The following is a 24,707-nucleotide window of genomic DNA, read 5'->3' as shown; positions in this document are numbered from 1 at the left end:
AAACGAGTTGGTTTATCCATTAATAAAGGATTTTTGGACTGCTTGCCTATACTATGGACTTTTACACTGAGCGAGCTGGCCAGTTGTTTTTTTTTATCTTTAAGTGACTCTTTGCCTTGAAGAGCACCTGATTTTTTTTTTTTGTTTTTTTGTTTTACAACTACACAGACCTCTAACCCAGAGCAGCACTCCTTATTTTTTTCCTCAAAATTCAAGATTGTTAAAAAAACAGTACAGTATGTATACATTAGCTTCTATTGGGAAATATTTGGTCAGTATTTGGTATTTATTATAAAAGCTGTTACAATAGCTGACAGCAGATCTCAGTGAAGGATAAATCAAAATCCAGAAATTAATTCATGAGAATAATTTGGGATGTTGGGTTCTGTCATAAATGTCAAACGACGCATTATATAACAATGTACTTTGACTGGACTTTATTTTCTCAGATGTTACACAGTTTATATATTATTTAGTCTCAAGGATGAAGTCATCTTATCAAACATCTTGAAACACAAACAGTAAGAATACTGTTTCACTGTGACAGGCTGATAATCACAGTGACCTGCCATTTAGTTTTACATTTCTGTTTGAATTGTTGAAAATATCCGAGATGAAGGCAGCAGGTCAGAAGTCTAAAACAAAGGTATTTCTGTGATTTATCTTTTCTGGAATATTATTTTTCAGAATTAAAAGTACAACACTTGAACATGTGGCGACTAACACACTAAAGACTCTGATTAAAAAACATCATTTTATCTGAAACATATTTCAGAGCACAGTACATGCATGTCAGATACTTTACAAAATATTTACATTTTTTTTATTTATTTATTTTTTTATTTTAAACAATTGTGACTTTAGGGAAGCAGAGAAAACAAAAATTAAAACGAGGGAAGGATTCAGCTGGGAATCATTTAGTGTTTTTATCAAATTAAAGAAACATCTCAGATGTAATTGTGTCAAGTTGTAACAGTGTTTGGATCTTTATAAAACCTCTAAAATCTTTGTCCAGCGCAGATGGAAAAGTCTTTTCTGGTTTCATTCCTTCTCAGTTCCCATTACTTACCAAACCTGTCCACAGCGGAGCACCCCAGGGCACTACGCTTGGTCCTCTGACATTTTAAACGAAGGATAGAATCATTCGCAGCTTTTAAACAAACTCTTGTCATAAATTGAACAAATTTTCTGTCCCATTTAAACCCAGTTCTAACGTCTCCTGGAATTCAATGAGACAAACCTTGAAGTTGCCATCAGGTGAATCTCAGACCTTCTATTATCTCACAGTGGTGCTCATTGCTCGTGCTCAGGTTCAGATCTTTGAACTGACCGGTCCTTTCACCAGACCCTGCTCTTTGCGCATCACCGGCGCATGAATGCTGCAGTCCCGCGCCTCGCAAAATCCAGGCACACCTGCGATCCCGAGCATGCCAAGCTGACCAACTGGACCAGGGAAGCCACGGGGACCTAGGGGACCCTCCATGCCGTCTTTGGGTTCTGCAGGGTGACCTGGCAAACCTGCGGAGAGGAAATTAAAAAAAGACAGTAAGCCTGTAGAATAACTAATAGAAAGTCTGAACCCAAACATACTAGAAAATATAAATGCAGGTTGTCCTACAAATTCTTCTTACATCCAAAAGTAAATTCTACAATCTAATAAAATAATTAACAGTAGCTTTATACAAACAAAAGGTTACAAATTTATGTTACTACTATTTATTCATAAGAAGGACAAAGTTCAATATGTGATATTACACAACTTGTAGACATATTAAAACAGAGATCTTGTCTCCAGCAGCTTCTACAGCCTCATGGGAATAAGTTATCTCCCTTATTAAGTTATTAGAGTATGAAGAAGAACAGTGTCACACCTCTGAGGCCTTGCGGTCCATCGGGTCCTGGAAGACCTTTACCTGCATCACCTGCGAGGCCTTTAGAGCCCTTTTGACCTGTTGAGAAAAACACAGAGAGTTTCTGAGAAAAGGTACAAAACTACAGATCTCCTGTCAGAATAGCTTTGAATTAGTGTGGAACCCAGGAGCTGTCAGCAGTTTACTGATTTATGTGTTCAAATGTCTAATTTTGCTCCCTCAGTTTGGCTGTTTATATCCTTTAATGTTTTAATTCGATTTACTGAATTAATAATAATTTGTGCCCAGAAATATGATCCTGGTCTTGAGGGCAGCAACACACTCTGACCAAAAGATCACTCGTCCACAATCCTCCATCCTAAATGCATATAGAGGGGTATAAAATAAGTCTTTTCCCCCATCAAATAGTGTTTCCGTCCTGGTAAAAACATGTTCTCTGAATGGTCCAAAAGACCCATCCAAAAGACCCATCCTCAAGGCCTTTTATTAGTAAATGTGTAGAGTATATATTTAAAGACTGTTGAAGCCACCTTGATTACTGGATATATGAAACTGAAAATAGTATAAAAATGTGATGTTACCTCTGTCACCCTGCGCTCCTTTCTGTCCCTCCAGTCCTCTGTCACCTTGAGGTCCTCTGGCTCCTTTTGGTCCGGCTTTTCCTGCTTTACCCTGAAAGGTGGAGGCAGAGTTAGTGTCCAGTTTGTCCCTAATTCAGACGGAGCAGTGAATCACACAGTGACTTATGACATGAGTGTGATGAGATCAGGATTCTCATGATTCTTCTGTGTGTATTTAACTGTAAGATGGAGAAGACTTATACTGATACATTTCAGTTCTGGCGAACTGAACTGTGAGGTAGGAGAGAAACTTACAGGTTTGCCTGTTGATCCCATCGGCCCCCGGGCTCCTGGGGGCCCGATGAGTGTCCTGTTGTTGATGGGGCATCCCTGGGAGCACTTGGCCCGGATTGAGGCGGCGTACTGGGAGATCTGGGCAGTGACCACGCCTCTGCAGAGCTGCAGGACCTGCTCATCAGTCAGACCAGGACCCTGCAGGACACAAACCACTCAGGTTATCCTCTCTACGTCAAGGTGATTTATCTTTTTTAAAATCTGTTGGGGTTTTTTTTGCTGCCTTTGTGAAGCCCATTGTGATGTGGATTTTGAAAAGTGCTCTATAACTAAATATCATTATGAAAAATAAAAAGATTATTATTAATACATTGTTTCACCATAAGATTAGGTTTGAAATGTGGAAAAATATGAAAGTGAATGGAGCCATCTGATGAGTTGTACTTGTAAATTAAGTGGAAACATCTTATGATGCAGTCATTTCCTTCAAAGTAATGTAATTTCACTTTAATGAGTCACTTCAAACTCCCCAGATTACTTCATTAAAAAATGAAGAATCACATGGACATTTGTGCTGCATTATGTTTATCATTAAAGTTGTTTAAGCTTTGTAAAATTATGTTAAAATGTAAGTATTGCTTGGCCTGAAACTGTATTACACATTGCCTAAAACATCCTGAGCAATATGACTTTGATCCTCTCATATATCTCAGGATGTTCTTTCTTGGTTTTGACTGCACTTAATGAAATATTTACAGTGTTTTTCAGTGACAAAATGACAAGCTGCAGTGAATTAAAGGAAATTAGTTCAAGTCAAAAAGTCCCCCATAAAGTGCTTGAGGACGAAAGATGGTGAACAGCAGAATTTCTTTAAATACCTGTTTATATTTTAGCAAGATTCTAATTATCATGGGCTCCTCAGATTAAGTCTTCTTCTTGGCAGCACGGTGGTGCAGTGGTTAGCATTGTTACCTCACAAGAGGGTTCGAACCATGGGGTGGGGGAGCCCTTCTGTGTGGATTTTTTGTGTTCTCCCCATGTCAGCGACATGCAGGTTAACTGGTGACTAAATTGTCTGTAGGTGTGAATGTGAGTGTGAATGGTTGTCTGTCTCTATGTGCCAGCCCTGTGATAGTCTGATGACCTGTCCAGGGTGCAGCCTGTCAGCCGAGATAGGCTCCAGCCGCCCTGCGACCCCTAACAGGATAAGCAGTTATGGAAAATGAATGAATGTTTCTTTATGGTGAAAGGTGAGGTCTAATTTTGTAGCTGTGATCTTGTCAAAAGAGTGAATACTGATGAGAATTCATTTTTAAAACTCTGTTTGCAGTTATAGATGATGTGTTAAACAAACTGTTACTCACAGCACGACCTGGAGCTCCTTTGGGTCCAGCTCGGCCTTTAACTCCCAGGTCACCAATTGCACCTCGCTCTCCTCTGGTACCTGGGATTCCAGGTGGTCCTTTGGGACCAGGGTTGCCATTACGACCAAGTGCGCCTTTTGGACCACGCTGTCAGAAAACAAGAAGTGAAATGAAGGATTTGATTTTTTTTATTTGGCCTTTTAAGAGCACAACGACAGGAGTATCATGACATAAAACCATCCCAGAGGATCGCACTTAAAAGCATTACTAAAAACACTTATTTCCAAAGTGGTCCTCTGTGAAGACAGCAAACCTATACATAAGAACATAATTGCAAAGAAACAAATAGCATCATAAACCTACTCAACCCCCTTTGCAACTCCACGCACACGATAAATTCCCTCCCTCAAGGGTGAACAATCAACTGAATTACAACTCCTCTTTAATACTTGTTTTAAAAATCACCTTTGTTTGGCTTTGTTTAATATGCAGCAGCAGGTTAGGGAGCGAAGGGAGACCCCAGTGTAGATTAGCCTCTTGCTATTCTACCATTAACACAAGGAACACTGCGTGACACAGTGCCCATGTGTTGCAATTATGTTGGCTTCTAACCAGTCAATTTGATAGTTAAAATATCCTGGGGGTTTGCTCCAGTTTAAAGTGCTCCACAGGCTTCATTTGTCTAAGAGTAGACTTGCCAGGATGCATCCAGATGTGGATCTGACCTGCTCCCGATGCTGTCAGGCTCTGGCCACCCTCTACCATATGTTTTGGGCATGCCCAAAGCTGGTACAGTTTTGGTCTTCACTTTTTGACACATTTTCTCATATCTGTGACAAGGAGATCCTGAAATTGCGTTATTTGGTGTGGTCCCTGTCAAGGTGGCGATATCAGGTGCACAATCGGATGCCATTGCCTTTTCATCCCTATTGGCCAGGTGCCTTATTTGTTTAACTGGAAGTCAGTTATGCCTCCAACGCACAGGCGCTGGGTTGGGGATGTAATGGCGCATTTAAAACTTGAGAAGTTGAAACACTCAATCAGAGGATCAACCCAGAGGTTTTACAAGGTATGGCAGCCATTCTCGAACTACTTTAACTTGGAATTCCCAGCTAGAGACACTGAGACTGCTACTTAATGGACACAATCTCTGTAACATGTTAGAATTTGTATTCTTTATTTATTTATTTATTTATTTTTTAATATATATATATATATATGTATATATATGTACATTTTCTGTTATGTACGTATATGTTTTATATGATTATTGTTGCTTTATTTTCATGTGTGTCATCTTGTGAATGCTGTTTGTGACCTTGTTGACTGTATTGTGAATTATATCAAACGTGTGGTTAAGTTTCAGTTGTTAAACTTGATCTTCAACAGGTAATAATCTACTGTAACATGCTTCTAACATGCATCTACAGGTCTCATACGTGTCCTGGGAGAAACACTGAGCATGTATCTGATGACATCATGCTGTGTCACCTGCAATTTGTTTTTAAGCTTTGGGGAAAGCCCACTATACCATGTGGAACAAGCATAGTAGAAGAGGCATTGAGTTAATGAGGCAGCTAAGTTTTTTCACTCTAATATGAAAAAAATCAGGTGTAACGATGTAAAAACTTTTTGATGAGAGAGACTAAGATTTTGACCATGTTCAATGGCAATTAATGTCTCTTACTTATTACACTACTACTTGCCGTTTACTATGTAAGAGCCACTTAAGCACATTTTAGATTTGATAAAAATGTCAGTGTTTATATGACATATCAAATAGATTTGTTTCTCTTTTTCATATTCGCAGTAAACCTCGTTCATCTTTCCCCTGCCTCACGTGAGCACTGTGGATCCTCAGAAAAGCAACAGAAACACGAGTCAAAACCGAGACACCTCACAGACTAAGTGGCCTAGGAACTGTGGCATGTTGAAACAGTCACACAAACTGTTTATACCACAGCACATACGGTTTATATGATCCTGTTCATACTGCACACATCGTAGCTGTAGTTGTTGTGTTTGTTTTTAATATGTATATATCACCATTTCTCTATCACTATTACTCCTTCTGTACATTTGTTCATCGTTACAAATCCCTGCATCTGATTGTGTGCTAAACTGTATTTCGTCAGGTGTTGTAGCCAAGACCAAGAGTCTTAAACTGCAGGACATACTTATGATAAAATATGAAACATGCCGACCTTAGGCGCTCCTCAAATTGATCTGACACATCTACATTCCCTTAAAAATGCCCACAGAAAACAAATTAAGATCCTCCCTCCTACACCTCTTTTATTTCCATACGTGTGTATATGTAAATGTACTATAAGAAATGTCTTGATAAAATAATCAAAAGGCACTGCAAAGGTGAATTTTATGTGTGGCAGTTTTTCTTCAAAACTTAAGAAACTGTTCAAATATGAAAACACACAACAGATATAACACAGAGGATCATGAGGGATTAATAGGCATATTTGGTCATGGGGCATTTTTGTTGACTGTTAGTAAAAAAACAACTGAAAGATTATTTTCAAAGGCCAAAACTCAACTTATGTTATACCTTAAATCTTCTTTTCATTAAGCTATTCATTTTGAAATTTATTTGACCTTTTTGTGTTCTGCACTACAGATTATTTTGTAAAACCAGGCGTCGTCTCATTAACTGCTCAGCTGTATTAGATGTGTTTGTATTTCTATGACGTCATGTTAATAAAATAAACAGAGTAACCACCTGTCCTTTGTCTCCACCGTCTCCCACGCTCCCCTGAAAGGTGAGAAAAAGAAGGAACAAACTCATCAGTCAGTAAACTCCAGCAGATGTGGGAAGAGGAAGTGAAATGGAGAGAACGAAATGTGGAACAACAGTTTCATCATCAGACGGTAAAATTACCTTTTGTCCCTTTCCACCTTTAATCCCTTTCTTCCCCGCTGCACCCTGCAGGGAAAACACCCAACCACAACATGTGAAAGAGGAAGTCACAGAAAACACGAAAACAGCTGATTCCTCGAGTTACATTGTTGTAAACAGTTTGTAAAACAGGTAAATCGAGGCAGGGAAGAAGCCCAGAGACGAAGGGAAACTCCTGTCACTCTAAACCGGTTCTGCCAGATGGAAATGTAATTTCTTTTTAACTGTCTTCACTAATTCATGGTGGTGCCAAGAGCAGCTGAAACAATCGCTGCCTTTCGATTGTACTCACCTTCTCACCATCGGGTCCTGTTTCACCTTTAGCACCCTGGAAGAAATTAAGGTTACAGTTTAAGTTGTGTTATTTAATTTCAGATGACATGATAATTTATTCCTCTGTTAAAAGAGAAGACCCCGGTGATGTTTGATATTTAATAAAAGATCAGTCTGTATATTATAACCGCTCTGCTGGTAGTTTGTGTTGTACCCACAGTCGGACCCTGCAGGCCCTTCGGTCCTGGTTTCCCCGGTACTCCAGCATCTCCTTGCTCTCCTCCAGGTCCCTGTTAAACAAACAAACACCACTCAGTCAGTTAATGTGATTAATTCATGATGAATACATCAAGTTTATTATGTGCAGATCTTTTTGTTTTGCTGTGTTTGTTGTCTTCGACAGACCCCTGAACTCAGGGATACACCTTTGAAATAGTTGTGCTGCATCTGTCTCATATATGCTGAATATGAATATTGATGTTGTATTGATTAGCTGATCCTTTCCTCTCTGTCTCTGCAGCGTCAAACAAAACCACACTGAATATTCAAAAACATGTATTTTTTAAAAAGGAAATTAAGACAAATGAGATTAAGTTCATCTAAGCCCCTTTCCCACGGGACAAAAAACCTACCAACATCTGGCTTTTGTATTAAACGGCAAAGGTTACAATCAGCATTCACGCCTGTGAAAAATGACCCTGTTGAACGCACTAACTTCAGTCCGCATCCCAGACATCCCTCTCCCCAGCAATGCTTTCCAGCTCCTCCTGGGGGACCCTGAGGCGTTCCCAGGCCAGATGAGATATATAATCCCTCCAGCGTGTTCTGGGTCTGCCCCGGGGCCTCCTACCAGTGGGACGTGCCTGGAACACCTCAAACGGGAGGCGCCCAGGAGGATCCTGATCAGATGCCTGAACCACCTCAACTGACCCCTTTCAATGCAAAGGAGCAGCGACTCTACTGCGAGCTCCCTCTGGATATCTGAGCTCCTCACCCTTTCTCCTCACATTGTGTTGTAGAAGGGTTCAAATAACCCAGTAACTGCTGCGTTGGTGGGTTTGTCTCGTACTGGTGGTGGGTGCAGTTTGTAGGGGCATGTCGTGTGGGCTTCAGTCAGAATGTGGCGGGCTGCAGCCATGAATGTCTCATCCTTCTTTGCAGTCAGCATTCTAACATTGTTCCAAATCAGTCACCACTGGGTATGAAAGAGAGACTGAATAATATCTTCCTTGGCCTCCATGCTGCTTTTTGCTGTTTATTAGCTTGTTTCCTGGCGCTTCTGTGAGATCAAACGTTACACACCAGAAAACAAAACAAAAACAGAAAGGCATAGTTGTCTACTCGCAATGGGAAACGAGTCTATCACCTATTTTTAGCGGGTTTTCCCATATTCAAAAACCCTGCATATGCATGCTAATTTTGATTTAAAAAAAGGCTATCAGCTATAATTTGATAAAATTAAAGAAAAATCCACAGGAGGAAGTAAAACACATTTACAGTCTGAAACTACTAACTGGGCAAAACCCTCCTATTTCAACATGTCAAAGTTCCAGAAATTATGAGTCACGGTTTTCCTTATGTGTCAGCTAAAGACTTGATGTGAAATCAAAGCACACAAATTAGACGGACTGTAAGGCTGCAGCCCCCCCTGCGACCCCTAACAGCATAGCAGTTATGGTTAAATGAATAAATAAACAGAAAATGTTTTCAGTTTTTTCATATTTAACTGACAAAGATGTCGCAGGTGTAACAGCCGGTTATGTTTATTGTTGTAATCTGACTCAACAGCGTGTTCTTTGTTTTGTTTGTTTTTTATTTTTTTTCCAGGGGGATTCCCCTTCTTGTTCCTCATTTTAAATGTCACTGTGTCTCGTCTCACCACATCACTGTCAAAACAACGCGCAGACCTCCTGAGAATTGCACTGTGGGAAATTTCTCAAGATATTAGCTAGAACTGCAGATCGATAACATGATATGATACTCTAAAATTACTTTCAGTTTTAGTCCACAAGAGACTTCTATAGAAACAGATCATATTTTGAGCAGGATTTTCATCGTTGGCTTGTGATTGGCTGATCTGTGTCGCTGCATCAGGCTTTGATTGTTCATGTCTGTGTTTCCAGACTGGACAATATTTGTTAGACTTTCATTGAAATGTGTTTTTACTAATCTATCTCAATTTCTTGGTGTGTTTGATTAAGTTATTATTCTGTTCATAAATGTATGTATTTCTGAATTTATCTGTTTCCTAGTGAGTCAGGTTTGGTCTTACTTTGTGTTTTGGTGAAATTGGCTTTTCTATCTCGTTGTTTGGAGTGCAACACACCCCATAAAAAAATAACTGCAAAATGAATTAAATTTTTATCTCAAATACTGCTAATATATACGCAGGGGGGCTGGAGCCTATCCCAGCTGACACTGGGTGAGAGGCAGGGTTCACTCTGGACAGGTCACCAGACTATCACAGGGCTGACACATAGAGACAGACAACCATTCACACTCACATTCACACCTACGGACAATTTAGAGTCACCAATTAACCTGCATGTCTTTGGACTGTGGGAGGAAGCTGGAGCACCTGGAGGAAACCCACGCTGACACAGGGAGAACATGCAAACTCCGCACAGAAGGGCTCCTCCACTCTGGTTCAAACCAGGTACCCTCTTGCTGTGAGGCAACATTGCTAACCACTGCACAATCATGCTGCCCTATAAGTAAGAGACCCCAAACAGATGAGATGCCTTATTTTCTGTAACATTTATATATGCAACTCTGTTAAAATAAAAAAAAGGTCATAAAGTTATAAAACAATGGGTTTTTAAACTGTAAGAGTACCCAGGGTCACCTCTCTTAACAATTCTCTTATTTCTGGCTACAAAGTGTTGTCTTGCTATGGTGGTCTGCTCCGTGGGTCCCCACAGTCGGCATGTGGGTGTATATATATATATATATATATATATATATATATATATATGTGTATATATATATATATATATATTGTCCCTTAGTAAAAACTGAATTATAAGATCAATCATCAATCGTACAAATTTTGGAAAGTTTGGGAACCCTTCATTCCTTCTTACAGAGACAGTGATTGGCTTGTCCCTGATTGGAAATGGCTGATTGTTTTATCTGCACATGCTTTTTATTTATTTATTTGCTCTCATATCTGTTCTTTTTCTGTCAGTGTAATTTTTATAAATTGCAGTGTCGTTGCTGATTTGTGGTGGCATCGTTCTATTGTGTGTACATGTTTTTTTTTCGTCTCAGGTTTAAGCGCAGGTCTGCTGTTCCAGGACTTATTTTAGCGACATAATCAGTCGTTCTGTGCGTGACATCTGAGTTTAAATAAGTCTCTCTTTTTGGGAGAGGTCCCTTGAATAAAACAATCGAAGTCTGGGTTATCTGTTCTCCCAGGATGTCGTAATCACAGGGGGAACCTCCCTTGTTTCTTTCAGAGAAACCAAACTAATCACTGACTTCCCTCCTTCATCATTATTTTCACTTCCCTTTGTTTTCAGATCGGGGGAAGGATGATGTCAACACACACAAGTCAAATCCAAATGTCAGGATCTCTCTAACCTTATCCTAAGTTAAAGGGCAGACCACAGATTTAGTATTACACTTGTAATAATGTTGTGGGACTTGCCAGAGACTGATTAAAAACTGAAAGATAAAAACTGAAGCAGCTGACCTTTAGTCTTTAGACCATTGTATGGTCAAAAAAATCACCCAAAAGTATGTGTGTGTGTTTACTTTGTAGTCTCCAGGTTGAGTGAAGCTCCGTTAGAACTCCTCAGCATGTGTTTTCATCCACCTGTTTTTATGCACATAAAAAACCTGAGTGGAAACGTCAAAAAGGTGACAAATCTTGATATACTGCAAACAGTTTTATGCTTGGTGGAAAAGTTGGTGTATCATTGAAAGGAAAATGTGACTAATAAATGATGACGCACTAAATCAAAAAACACTGCAAGTTTTCTTCATCATCTCTGGAGGCTTCTGTCCGCAGACAGGGCTGTTAGCGAAACTCTTCTTACATATCAGAGCTGTTATATTATATGTGCGAGAGGAAGGGTACACTCTGGACAGATCGCCAGACTATCACAGGGCTGACACATAAAGCTCCCTTTTCCATTGCACAAAAATACAGCATTCACACTTTTGTCAAATCACTCTGCAGTTGTACTCTGTAGTAGTTCGATCAGCATTGATGGAAACATAACATCCAGGTGGGCGCGCTGATTTTAGCCCCTTGACCAGTGAGATCCAGTGACGTGCCACCACAAAATACCGTCTGTTTCCGCTCAAGCAGCGCTCAAACATCAGCTCATCATCAGCGAATTAGTCTGCTCCGAGTTTCAAAGACAGACCAAATAAGTAAGAGATATATAAAAAGAAGTAAAGACTGTAAAGTTTTATTGGCCTCCATGCTGATTTCTACTGTTTACTAACCTGTTTTCTAAGCCTGTCTGTGCCGTTAAAAGTGATTCACCAGGAAAACACACACACACACACACACACACAAGGAAAGGGTGTTCTCGTCTGCTGCAGAGCCGTGTTGCAGCTCTGGTTTACTGGCAATGGGAAAGGAGTCAATTGTTTACTTTAGCGGGTTTTCCCATGTTTAAAAAAATCTGCATACACGTGCTACTTTTGGTGGAATATTGGTAATAAAGACAGACAACCATTCACACTCACACCAACAGGCAATTCAGAGTCACTAATTAACTTAACCTGCATGTCTTTGGACTGTGGGAGGAAACTGGGGAACCCCTGAGAAAACCCGAAAACACGGGCTGAACCCTCTTGCTTTGAGGTGACAGTGCTCACCACTGCACTCTCCTATCCTATAATCTTGTCAACATCTCATGACCGCTCACATTTATCTCACAACCTCTTGGGGAGGTCTCAACCCCTCTCGTCCCCTCGGCCCTGAAAAGCTGATAATTTCTACCGGTGATCAGGTTTGCAAGAAGGGTGATGTAGATTTGATTCTGACTACCAGAGTGACATATTTCACCAGGAAACTGACAGCAATATGGACGTGATGGTGTAAACTAAAGTAATAATAACAAAGAAAGATGTGACTGATGGTAGGACGTTGAATCACACACAATTGTTGATGGGATCAAACCTCTCAGAGTTTAGATACAGAGTCTCTCTGATAATTAATTAACGTGAGGCTTACATCTAGAACAACTTACAGGAGGAAGCTGGTTAAGCTGTCCTGCTCAAGGGCACTTTGACAGAATATTGTGGGGATTAAACCTGGTATGTGAACATTTGTTTTCGTTCACACACTTTTTGTCTTTCCCAGATTGACTCAGCAGGTGATTCTGATCAGCGTCTTGCTCTTCAATTCTTCAAAACGACACTGGGCTGATACAGAAATCAAACCTGTGACGGTTAGAGTTCACTCACCACAGCACCCACTCTTCCTCGAGGTCCTTTTACACCCCGATCTCCCTTATTGCCCTGCAGAGGAAGAACAGACACTGTGACACATTTTGACTCGTCAGTGAAGAAAAATCACAGCTGTTACAAATAACGTTAACGATGTGGCCAGCATGCACAAAACCAGGACCCTCACACTGAAGCAGTTAAATGGAATTCAGCTATCGTTCATTTTACATTTTTTCTATTGTGACAGGACAAAATGTCTTCTGTAGAAAAGGTGTGTTAAACAAGTAGTGGAATGTTTCTTTAACTGTCAAACTCAATCAGTGGTGCAGGAAAACAGACACGCAGCTCAACATGCACAACAATAAACGTGGGTGTTTTGATATGAGATACTGCTGTGCTGTGTTGCTTTATCTGATATATCAGGTAACTAAATAATTTCCCATGTCATGATTCATTCAGTAAGACTGTGCACTAAGAAAAGGAAAGTATAACAGTAACATGGGTAAAGTCTGGTTAAAGTTCCTGCAGTCATTTCCTGCCAATCACAATGTTAGTTGACGCAAAAATCTCTCCAGGTTGAATCATCAGCAAAAACAATAAGATGCCGAGCTGGAAAATCCAGTAAATTAAAACAGTTCCAAAGTGGATCGAGTGAGGAACAAATTCTTTTGCTGTGTGGATAATGACGAAATGTAATTTCTGAGAAAAGACTATGAAATATTTCGAGCTGACGGGTATAGCATAAGTGTACAGCAGCGTTCAATCATCCGGGGGACTTTCACGCTTCTGTGCTGAAGAGCATCAAGGGTTTTTATTAAAAAATATCTCTTACGTGTAAATCAAACAGTCGGGTCAGTCACTGTAAGCACACTTTGCTGCATGACACACAAGTTTAAGTAAACTAAAAATAAACTAAAACTAATGTATTAAAAAACCTTTTTCTAACAAGACCTTGGTGGTAAAGTTTAAACTGTATTTTATGAAGGCCAAAAAATTAAGACAAGTATCAATAAATCAAATGAGTAAATAAATAAATGTAAAAAGTAATAAATAAATACAGAAATAAAGGCATAAAATAACAATTGCATGCTGAATATAAATAAAATAAATAGATTAAATAAATATATTCAGGTGTCCCAGGGAGGTGAAAATGGCAGATCACATTATTGGTCAACGTATCAGGGTGTAGGCTACTTCAGTCAAGGTCTAACACAGGCAGAAATTGTATTGTGTCTTTCTGTTAGGCATTCAGATTAGTCCTCGTCATTTAAGGAGAAGACTAGCGCGGATACAACTTCACAGGCGACGGTTAAGTGATCCTGCTCATCGACGGGAAATCAAAAAAGTAGCGTTGTGACATAAGCCTCAGTTTCTGTTGTTGGCGAATTAAATGACGAGGACTAATCTGAATGCCATCTCTAACAGAAAGACACAATGCAATTTCTGCCTGTGTTAGACCTTGATTAAAGTACATCCTGATGCGTTGATCAATAATGTGATCTGCCATTTTCACCTCCGTGGGACACCAGTGGCAGCTCTTGTAGGCTGAAATCAGGACGATCACATTAACCAGCGCGCAATCATCAGACTTGACAATTATCAGGAGAAAACAATCTTTGTTATCTCGAGATAACGAATTAATTAATTCGTTATCACGAGATGACAGTCTTTGTTATCTCGAGAAAACGAATTAATTAAGTCGTTATCACGACTTAATTAAGTCGTTATCACAAGATAACAGTCTTTGTTATCTCGAGATAACAGTGCTCAAAAACAAGAATAATACATGGCTGTTCTCGTCTTCCGTAGGATCTCCTACCTCATTAACATATGGAGAGAGAAATACAGAAATAAATAAATGGAATTGTAAAAAAAAAAAAAAGAAATATAGAAATATTTTAAGGTATTTATTTATTTATGTCCTGATTACTTGTCAACTTTTATTTATGCATTTATATATTTTTTCCATATTTATTTAAACATTTATTAATTTATTTATTTCTGTATTTGTTTATTTATTTGTTTGTTTTATTTATTTATTTATTACTTTGTTTGTTTTATTTATTAATTTATTATTTTGTTTATTTATACATTTATTTATTATCTATTTATGGACACTTCAGTCATTTTTTGCCCTCCGTACTATTTCAGACGAGAGCATCTGTAGTTGCCACTGATTTATTTTAGGGCCAAACTACACTAAAACTTCATCAAAGTATTAATGTGATTTCCCATTTGGATTTATCAAGAACTCTATATATATCTATCTACGCTGTGTTGAACCATTATGCTCATTACCTTGGGTCCAAACAGTCCGGGCTCGCCCATCACACCTGGAACTCCTAATGGACCCTGAGGAGACAAACGGCAGTGATGAACAGATGTTTGTAGCAGATGGAGAAGTAAAGATGTTGGACAGTTTGTAGACATTTGTCAGAAGCACTCACATCTTCTCCAGGGTCACCGTCACTGCCCGGCAGGCCGCTGAAACCTTTAGTACCCTGAGAGAGAAAAGGAAAGAAGCTGAGCAGATTGTTCTGGTGTCTCTGTAACATCATCTAATCCTTTGTTTTGGTTTATTCTGATGAAGAACCTGATCAGACCAATGACACAGTCTGATCCGACTGGAATTTCCTGTTTTGTTTTGTCTTTTTCCGACTACCTGTTTTTCATATGTTAAGTTTTAGTTCCAGCCATGGACTGTACAAAAAAGATAGAGAAGATGACAGCTCTCCAAAAATGAAGCCAGAACATCTGGTCTAGTGGTGGCTGGCTGCAGTATAGGTCATAAACCCCGACCCCTTCATGTCAGCAGGTGGGACGTGAGTCAAAATTAAAAAAACTCAAAGTTCAAGTCAAATCTTTTTTTCCCCAAAGATGGCTGCTGTTATTTCAGGAAGTTTTTATCATACTGTTCCAATGGTTGTTTTATAGGTCTGGTTTTAATTTGTTTTTTTCGATGCATAAAAAGGAGGTCCGACATCATGAATTACAGCTGTGTGTGCCAATGGAGTGCTTGTGATTGGTCGAACAGCAGGAATACCATGTAGATCGCTACTGCGCAGACTCTGGCCTCAAATGACGTCACCAGCCTAAGATGGCAGCAGCTGTATCCGTGATGTTTTGGCTTCATTTGAGTAAAGTAGGAGGAAGTGCAGACAAAAAAAAGGATTTGAACAAGAGGAACATTTGATCTGTTTGTGGCGCTAAATAAAACATCAGGGATCTGTTGATCCATTCAGGTTACTGGGGTTTTTTCAAGCAGCAACATTGAAGTGCCAAAAACTGCAGTTCCACTAATGTCCAGTTGAGGCTGGCTCCAAGAATGAGTCAATCCCCACAGTTAACATGTCCCACTTTACAGCTGAAATAAACATGTTTACAGCCTCGTACAAAATATGTTTTTGGTCTCTATAGCTAATTTCAGCATTCATGACAACTGTACGGTAATGATTTTTTTCTATAACTCACCCATTTACATTTTATTAAAGCTTAAAGTTACACGTTTAATTACATGGCTGCTTTGTGTGACAGGCTGTCTGCGAGGCGTCGCTACAGATTGCCACTCCTCACTCCTCCACAGCTCCACCCACTATCCAATACAGTCACTTCTGGCTCAAAAAAATCCAAGATGGTGACGGCCAAAATGCCATATTTCAGACTTCAAAATAGGAGTCCACAGACCAATGGGTCAAGGTAGCTAAGTCCATTATTGGTAGAGTCTATGATTGCGAGTTTTCTCGGGGAAATGCTAGCAACAGCATCCAACAGTTACTGCAGCAACCAGTATCCTCTTATGCAGCCGCAGCCTCTGCTGCATTTTTCAGCCATGTGTTCTGGCTTGAATAAATATGACTGAATATCCGAGTCAGCCAAAACACTGTAAAATGTATCCTCGTCCATGATATCCTCTGTACTCATTTTTATTGTTAGAAATTTAGCTAGTTTGCAATACACGCAAAGAGAACAAAGAAGTTCTGTTTTTGCGCCACATCTAAAGCATGCCACAAGGCTAGCCGGAGGTGAAAATGCAGCCTGTAGTTCTCTAGAATCCAACTGCGTCACTGTAACGTCAAATGACAGCACTGGATGCTGGAGGAACAACAGATTTTGCTTGATCTCACCTTTTTTTGTTAATTCAAAGAACATTAATGAATTTATTGCTTCAATTGACTGCATTTAATAACGACACTGATTGGACATCCACATAAAAGTTGGTGAATCTTCCCTTTAAATGTTTTTTTTTTTTTTGTCCAGCCCAGAGGGCAGGTGGACGTCCTGCTGGTGCAACTTGTCCCTGATAAGATTAAATGTCAGTGCCAAATGACCTCAGTAATATGAAAGCTACAGAAAGTGCATGCATCTAAATAAAGCTTCAATAGATGTGTTTATCTTTGATCTGTAACACTGTACTGGGCTGTACTGGGTGTGGACCAGTTAAACAGGTTAGAATAGCATGACCTGTAAACAATGAAGGTTATGAGAAAGTGAACATTTATCTTAATTACTTTCACTTTACTTTACTTTCACTGCTTATGTTGGTAATTTGTTTACATTTGATTTGTTTCTGTGAGCATGTTACACCACGCTGTGGCTGCAGATTTGGTTTCACTTTGGACCTCTGACCCCCTGAACTTTCCTTGTGTGTTTTAGTGCTGATGAAAGACGATGCAACACTTCTCAAAGCTGTAAATCTCATATGACTGTATTTGAAAGCAACAGAGAATTCTCTGGGAAATGTAAGAGACTAAACAGAATACTTCAGTCATCCTTGTGTGTCACTGGTACTGTCCAGAGAGGCACTTTCACTTTCTGCTGATTACATCACCTACTCCATAGTTACACTCTACATGAGGCATTGTCTGTAACTGAAAGTGAAACTACAGAGATCCTTTTTGAATTTTGGTAATTTTCTAACATGAAGTGAAAGTTTCGGGGGCAGTTCTGCATTGTGAGAGATAAGAACAGCGTCCTTCAAACCTGCTGAAAAACAAATTTTAAAATTTCAAGAATTCACAGTGTCCAGAAATAAGGGAAGAGAAATATTCCACTCTTCTCCCTGGGAAAGTCAATTCAGTTTGCCCTGCTGTCAGTGAGAGACTCCCCTGACTGTCTCATGCTGCAGTGTCTGTTTATCACCCATAAATCAGAAAAACTGATGTTTTGTTTACAGATCTCACATTCAGAGTCAGATGATAGAGAAAATCAGATGAAATGCTGGTCAAGATGACCTTTAAACGGCATCTCCTCGTGACCGAGAAACTTACTATCATCTGACAAAACAAGCCTGTTTGTTTGGATAAAAAAACAACAACTTGTGATCATAAGATTCAAGGTTGTTGTATAAGTCAGTGATCTTAACGTAAGCTGCCAAAAGCAAAATCCTGCCAACAGCTTAACATAATATATAGACAGTGTAAGATAAGATATAAGTCTGTATTGATCCCCAGCTGAGATATTCAGTTGTTGCAGCAGCTTAAGGACAAAATCAAATACAGATAAAAAAAGAAAATAAAGAAAGAAATAAGGAGAAAAATAAATATTAGGAACTAAACAAGGCCATATGGAGACAAAAAATACAAGGTAAATCAATAATGCAATGATTATTTGTTATGTCAAGATTACTGATTAATTATTTCTTGATCACAAAAAAAAAAAAAAAAAAAAAAAAAAATTTAAAATCACATTTGTCCTCCCTGGACTTTTGTAACTGCATACAAACCACAGCTATGTTACATTTGCATGTTTCATCAGGATCATATCAATGTTTCTAAAGTGACAAAGCATATGAGCTGACTTTGTTATCAGGAGGAGGAGGGATGGTGGACGGCACCAAGGCGAGATGCTTACCAAGCTGCAGACGACTGTTTAAGACCAACAAACAACAGATCGGGTCTTTTTCCAGTGAATCATCGCTGTGTTTCCAGCAGCTTTTTAGCCCCCCAACTTGGGTGGTCTTTAGTAACCTGTTGCTGTTTCCACAGGTAATAGTGCCATGAAAAGGGATTGTTCTTTTAACCGACACCTCGCTGTGTTTCCAGCGGGGATTGTGCTCCTAAAATTGTGTATTTTAAGCTTAAACAACAACTGAGTGGTTTTAGTGCCTAAACCTAAACACACATTAGCCACAGTGTTGTTGAAAAGTTTTGTGTCTGCTACATACATCTGTACAAATATAACAGATCCGAGGTTTGCAGAGACGTACAATGCCAACATTTTTACAGTCCACTGGTTTTGTAATGTCAGAAATATAAATAAAAATCAGCTAATTTCAGTCTTTAAAGGCATCATTCAGGATTTTAGGCTCATTTGCTGCTTCAGTACAGTGAGAATGGAAAACCTCCCCATTAAATTAAAATTGTACTTTTTTTTACCCTTCCCTTCATGTACGGACTAAAGGCCTTTGCACATTGAGTCCAAAATTGTCGCACACCTAGAAATAAATATGACTTCACGTTGTTTCTGAGTCCAAAACTTTCGTCTGTCATTAAAATTTTCAGAACAGGTTCGATTTTTTGCGTTTTTCGCATCTGTCAGAGCCTTTAGACACGTTTGACCAAGAATCTGTGAAGAAAATGTGGCGGCAGGACACAGCTGTGACAAGACAGAGGAACAGGGTGCAGAGCCATTACATAACTGTGATAGCTCACTTTCAACAGGTCAGACAGTAATATTCAGGTGGATCATAATGACGAGGAGGATGTGGACCACACACAGAATGTGGAGGACAGCTCCGCCCCTTCATACAGGTGGGGTGCCAATTGAAAGACAGGGAGGGAGTGGTGACAGCCAGATAGGTAACTTCAGTGGAGAGAGGCAAAGCAGGAAATGTGTCTTTTAGTATTTTGAAAACAAATAGAACAATAAAATGCATCAGAATCAGTGTGCAAGGTTCCTGCGTGTGAAGATTTTTTTCGGATGACGGGTAAAAAAAACCCAAAAAAAAAAAACCCCATCTGAAACACTGGACTCAGTGCGCTAAGTCCTTAAACTACGGAGATACAACATGTTAGTCAGTGAGCTTGTTGGTAGGTGTATTTTTTCTTCCAGCCTTTATGCTAAGCTAGGCTAACCAAGTCCTGACTTCAGCTCTGTATTTAACACTCAGACGTGAGATTGATATCAGTCCCCAAACACAAACTCTTGAAAGGAAAGCAAATGTGCTAAACTGTTCCTTCTTAAATTAATGTAAAAAATAGTTTCTTAAACACAGTCTTGGTCATGACGTAAGTAGCAAACTAACATTGTTTAGATTAAGCTCAGTAAATAAGCCTGTTGAGCAGCATTTGTTCATCATTATTGTTACAAGCGCAATAGTCTCGCTCACCAGACCTTTCTCAAGAAAAGAAAGGTCTGGCTGAGCCGACTCTCACTTTAAGATTGGAGAAAAAAACACCCCGGCTGCTTGTATTTCTTTCAACCAATCACAATTGTTCTGGGCGGTGCCACAGCAACGGTGCACTTGCAAAAATATTGCCGGGGGGAAACAGGTTTTGGTGTAACACGCCCACAAAAATATCGCCTACAGGACGCGAATCATGGCAGAAAAATGGCTACATCCCCGCAAGATCAAACACCACAAAAGTTAGTAAAGGACGTGTTGAAAACGGTTGAAAACTGCTACACAACCGGAGGTGGTAGGGCGGGACTTCAGCAGGTGGCTCGTTCCACCCAATGAAAAGCTGATCTATGCAGCAAACTTCCACCCACTCAGACTACAAGCGCAATAACTTAAGTGATTCTGAGCATCCAGGCGCCAGACTTTCCCAGCAGCATCTGAACACAAGCTGATTTATTTCAAAACTCACACCTGCACCGTATAGTCCCTCTGTGGGTGATATTCAAGAGATGAGTTTAGTCTGGTTTCACAGAGAGCTGTGAGCTGAAAGAGTTGTCTGAACCGTGTCAAAGAGTAACTAAACCTGACGCCAGAGGAAAGGTCATAAAGTGTCCAAAATGGACAGAATTTATCTTCTGGGGAGCATGAATAGGTCCGGTGCATTTTATGGCAATCTGCCTGTTTGATTTTTATATTTATTGTGTACAAGTGGAAATTCTGATCTGAGGATGGTGCTAGAAGAAAGCTGCACAGGTCACCTCAACCAGTGAGATTCATCCTCTGAGGACTCTGAATATTCACAGCAGCTTTAATGGGACTTTAGCTGGTAGCGTTAAAGATTAAGTGGGATAGACTCACTGACTCACTGTCTGCACTGTAAATACTTCAGCAATGAGGATTTACCCTCTGGATTTAACTGATACAGAATGAAGGTCGTCATTTGGAAACTAAAACTCCAAATAATGAAACTAATAAGAGCTTTATCACAACCACATGGAATCACACACACACCCACACACCCACACACACACACACACACACACACTGTCACAGTCACACTCACAGAACAAACTATCGACAATCGATCAGGAGTATTCAATAATAAATGTTAGTAATTTTAAAAAAAAAACAAAAACTGTATGTTTACCTTTGGTCCACTGGGTCCGATGGATCCCGGCTGTCCAGGATAACCCTGAGGACGACAAACAGGAAATACTTCATCACAAATACATATCTTTGCTATGACAAATAAATGATGATGCAGAATTAAATTCAGGAGTACTGACTGAACCCCTTGAAAGTAAAAGGGAAGCAGCTCATTAACAACGGTGGATGATTATTATATTAAAGTCACACTGGCTGAGAGATTTCAGTTCACTCTGAGAGAAGAGTCTAAGTTATTTTTCAACTGTCACCGGCTCACTATACATTATCCCGCTTAGAACATGGCTTACTACTAAAACATTCAGTGATGTGACACAAAATAATGATTAAAGCATGTTTTATTGATTCAAAATTCGCAAACAGAAAATGCTGCATTTTGCCACTCCGATCCTATTTGGCCTGTGTGGACTAACGTTAACTGATTTTGATGCTCCTCAGTCTAAGGCCGTTGCTATGGCGTCCCTAGCAACGGAGCAGCAGAGCATAGGTGATACCTCAAGAAATAAACACCACAGAATTTTGTTGACTGACCAATCAGAATCAAGTATTTAAGAGTGCCATATTCTAAGTGATGTAATATGTTGCTACACAAAGTGAAACTCATTGAAGGAAGACAAACGTGTCTCATGCTCACTTCACTGTCTGTCATAATGAAAACACAATAAATGGGAAATCAAGTGTAAAAAATAAATCACATGTTAATTAATCAATCTTCAGAATCTCCTGGTGGAATTTATAAGAGCATGTGATGGCATTTTTTTCTTGTGAAATTATTACAGTATCACGCAAAGAATAATTTAATTTGAGAGGACAAAATCTACTCTATGCTCAGAATACATTTAAGTTTAACATTGTGCTAAGGTTTCCAGAATGAACAACAGGTTTCCTCCAAACAGTGTGAGACAATGTGCAGCGAGCTTTGAAGTACGTTTACTTTCATTTCGTGGGTGTAGAGGTGTTACCAATCAACAGTGATGTGCGTACATTTTTCGTTTTTCTTTCACACTTGCTTTGTTAATGTAGAGGTATGTTTCTCATGACAATAAATCCCTATGAGCTGAACTGAACTGAATGAAACCCTGACATATTAAAAGGCAGTGCGCCTGCACAACACAACAGGACGTACAACACAGCTCTGTTGTAACAGGAAGTTTTGCAAAGTTTTGTCGGGGCTGAACGCGCCCCATGCAAACCAGACTTTTTCACAGTAGACATTTTGAGTGTGTCTCAAATCGTGCACTTCCGTACTACACACTTAGTATTTTGAGTGCACAAGTGCACTAAGTGCATTCTCACTGCATAGTACAGGAAAATGCAGCGTACTACAACAGTCCCAGTTAAGTTGAGTGTGGAAATGATGGACACTTCTGACCCTCAAAGGTCGCCATCTTTATGACAGAGCAAAATTACATCACAAACTTTTGACATGGCAGCTGGGGACAACAGGGAGCCTGTTAGTTAGACATGTTATATTTTTGCACCAACACCAATTCTGTTGTCAAACAGAAGCCGTCAGTAATGTTTGTTGGGTCTGTAATGATGTGGTACTGCGAACAGTAATGCGAGTGCTAACGTTAGCATTCTCTAGCTAGCTAACTTGCTCCTAGCTACGGCAGAGCATTTTAACACATTTTAACATTTTCAAATGTTGGAGTGATGCTCCACCGTCTGTTTGCAATTCACCGTTTAAAAAGAAGACTCAGAAGAAGAAGAAGAAGAGGGAGTTAAAAGAAACAAAGCCGTCATCACTTTAGGTAAGTACGAAACAGCAGTGTGCGATTTGAGACAACACTACCCTGGTGAAATTAGTGCACCACGCAAGAAGTACGTAGTGTACACAGCGTACTACACTGAAGTGTTCTAATGGAAGTGTGCCATTTGAGACACACTCCCTGACATGTCATAGTCGGAAAAGCACAGGTGAAACTGATAACATAAATGACGGCTCAGTTCCAGTAAGTGTCACTGTAAGCTATTCCAGTGAGCCAGCATGCACAATGCCAGGACCTCCCCTAAGTGGAACGCAGCCATCATAAATGTTAATAAATACACCTGTGCTTTTCCTACAATGACTAATTAAAACGTCTGCTGTGAAAAAAGGTTTATTGGATTGGAGTCAGAACAACCAATCAGAAATGTACTACTGCGAATCTCCCATTAGCTAAAATGAGCATTCTGTGCTTGATAATAATTTCTATACAAAGAGCACACATGCAAAAACTTATTTCTGTCTCTCAATGCACTGTGGCGTGCACAAATATAATCCTGTAGGGTTTCTGGCCTCCAATTTTCTGCAGTGTGCACTCCTTCAGATAAAAGACTTTACATTCAATTTCATTTGTAGAAAAATTCGCCTTCGTCTGATGATAATGAGCCACTTCTTTAATCTCTTTACAACTGAAAAGCTAGCAGGCTGTTTGCAACATCAGCCTAATAGAACATCTGACTCTAAGAAAAATCAGGGGGTGAACTTTGTGTTTACATGAATGAATCATAGTGCACGAACATGACCATTTCAATCCACTGACATCACTCCTTATCTAACATACAACACTTCTGCTTGACTTTTTGATGCTGATGTTTGCACACTTGTTGGCTGTACTTTTACATATTTATTGTTATACATAATACTGCTTATATTTTGTACTTATGTTGATTAAATTTTATAGTTGAATATTTATTATCTCTTACATTCATGCCTTATTGTATTCCTTGCATAATGACGGTAAGTTCTTGAATCACAATAGGAAAGACTTTTAGGGGAAAAGTGTCTGATCCTGAGCAGAAATCCAAACTAAATGTAAATGATCCCACTCAGAGTAAACACTCAGAGACTGTTTCATCAGCACAGACGATGATTAAGGATGTTTCTTACAGTGTATCCTCTGTCGCCGACGTCACCTGGAAACCCGGGAGCCCCGATCTGACCCTGTGGGAGAGGATGGGATGATTAAAGAGACACACAGTGAGCTGTGACATCTGTCGACCTCTGCTGGTGAGCAGGACGGGAAACAAGGATCCGGTATGATCAACAGAGCCACATTTTTCCCTCAAATATGGAAGAGTAGAGTCGTTTTGAAGAGCAGGAAAGATCTAGTGAAGAGGTCATCACTGAGGTAAGTGATGGATTAACACAAACGTTTTTGCAGCTTTGGTCATGAGATTCCTGCAGATATATTGTACATATGTGTATGCAAATACTTCCTTAATTTTCATACCTTCAGTCCCTCTCCTCCCTGAGGACCCTCTTTGCCTTCGTTACCACGAGACCCCTGAACAGAAAACACAACAGAGTCAGAAATGAGGGAAATATTCTCAACAAATAAGAAGGAAAAACAACATAAATCTAAAACCTGAAGTGAAAACATCAGGTGTTTTATGGACAATATAAACATATGATGATGATTCTTAAAGCTAATAAAAGAAAGTAGACATTTCTGTTGGAAACTGGATTAAAAATCGAACTCCACTCAGAGGACTCATACATTTGGGAAGCAAGTAGTCACTACTGCACTTTGTGTCAGA

At 39.6% G+C, this 24,707-nt stretch overlaps 1 protein-coding gene across 1 annotated transcript in view; it reads right to left on the bottom strand.

Annotated features, from left to right (window-relative positions):
* Positions 1 to 423: 423 nt before the first annotated feature.
* The window catches only part of zgc:113232 (uncharacterized protein LOC541546 homolog), a 39,174-nt gene continuing 14,890 nt past the window's right edge, over positions 424 to 24,707 (bottom strand). The window contains exons 12-26 of the mRNA XM_050046339.1: positions 24,401 to 24,454; positions 24,058 to 24,111; positions 21,166 to 21,210; positions 15,127 to 15,180; positions 14,978 to 15,031; positions 12,698 to 12,751; positions 7,492 to 7,563; positions 7,293 to 7,328; positions 6,983 to 7,027; positions 6,824 to 6,856; positions 4,090 to 4,236; positions 2,747 to 2,923; positions 2,453 to 2,543; positions 1,872 to 1,949; positions 424 to 1,518 (exon numbers count right to left, since the gene is read on the bottom strand). Coding sequence (XP_049902296.1) covers positions 1,313 to 1,518; positions 1,872 to 1,949; positions 2,453 to 2,543; positions 2,747 to 2,923; positions 4,090 to 4,236; positions 6,824 to 6,856; positions 6,983 to 7,027; positions 7,293 to 7,328; positions 7,492 to 7,563; positions 12,698 to 12,751; positions 14,978 to 15,031; positions 15,127 to 15,180; positions 21,166 to 21,210; positions 24,058 to 24,111; positions 24,401 to 24,454 — 1,200 coding nt within the window. The 3' untranslated portion in view covers positions 424 to 1,312. The remainder of the gene's footprint in view (positions 1,519 to 1,871; positions 1,950 to 2,452; positions 2,544 to 2,746; positions 2,924 to 4,089; positions 4,237 to 6,823; positions 6,857 to 6,982; positions 7,028 to 7,292; positions 7,329 to 7,491; positions 7,564 to 12,697; positions 12,752 to 14,977; positions 15,032 to 15,126; positions 15,181 to 21,165; positions 21,211 to 24,057; positions 24,112 to 24,400; positions 24,455 to 24,707) is intronic.

The sequence above is a fragment of the Epinephelus moara genome, chromosome 6 (genome assembly GCF_006386435.1).
Source record: "Epinephelus moara isolate mb chromosome 6, YSFRI_EMoa_1.0, whole genome shotgun sequence".
Lineage (NCBI taxonomy): Eukaryota > Metazoa > Chordata > Actinopteri > Perciformes > Serranidae > Epinephelus > Epinephelus moara.
Note: the sequence above shows the minus strand (reverse complement) of the source record. Positions and strands in the feature narration are given on the sequence as shown.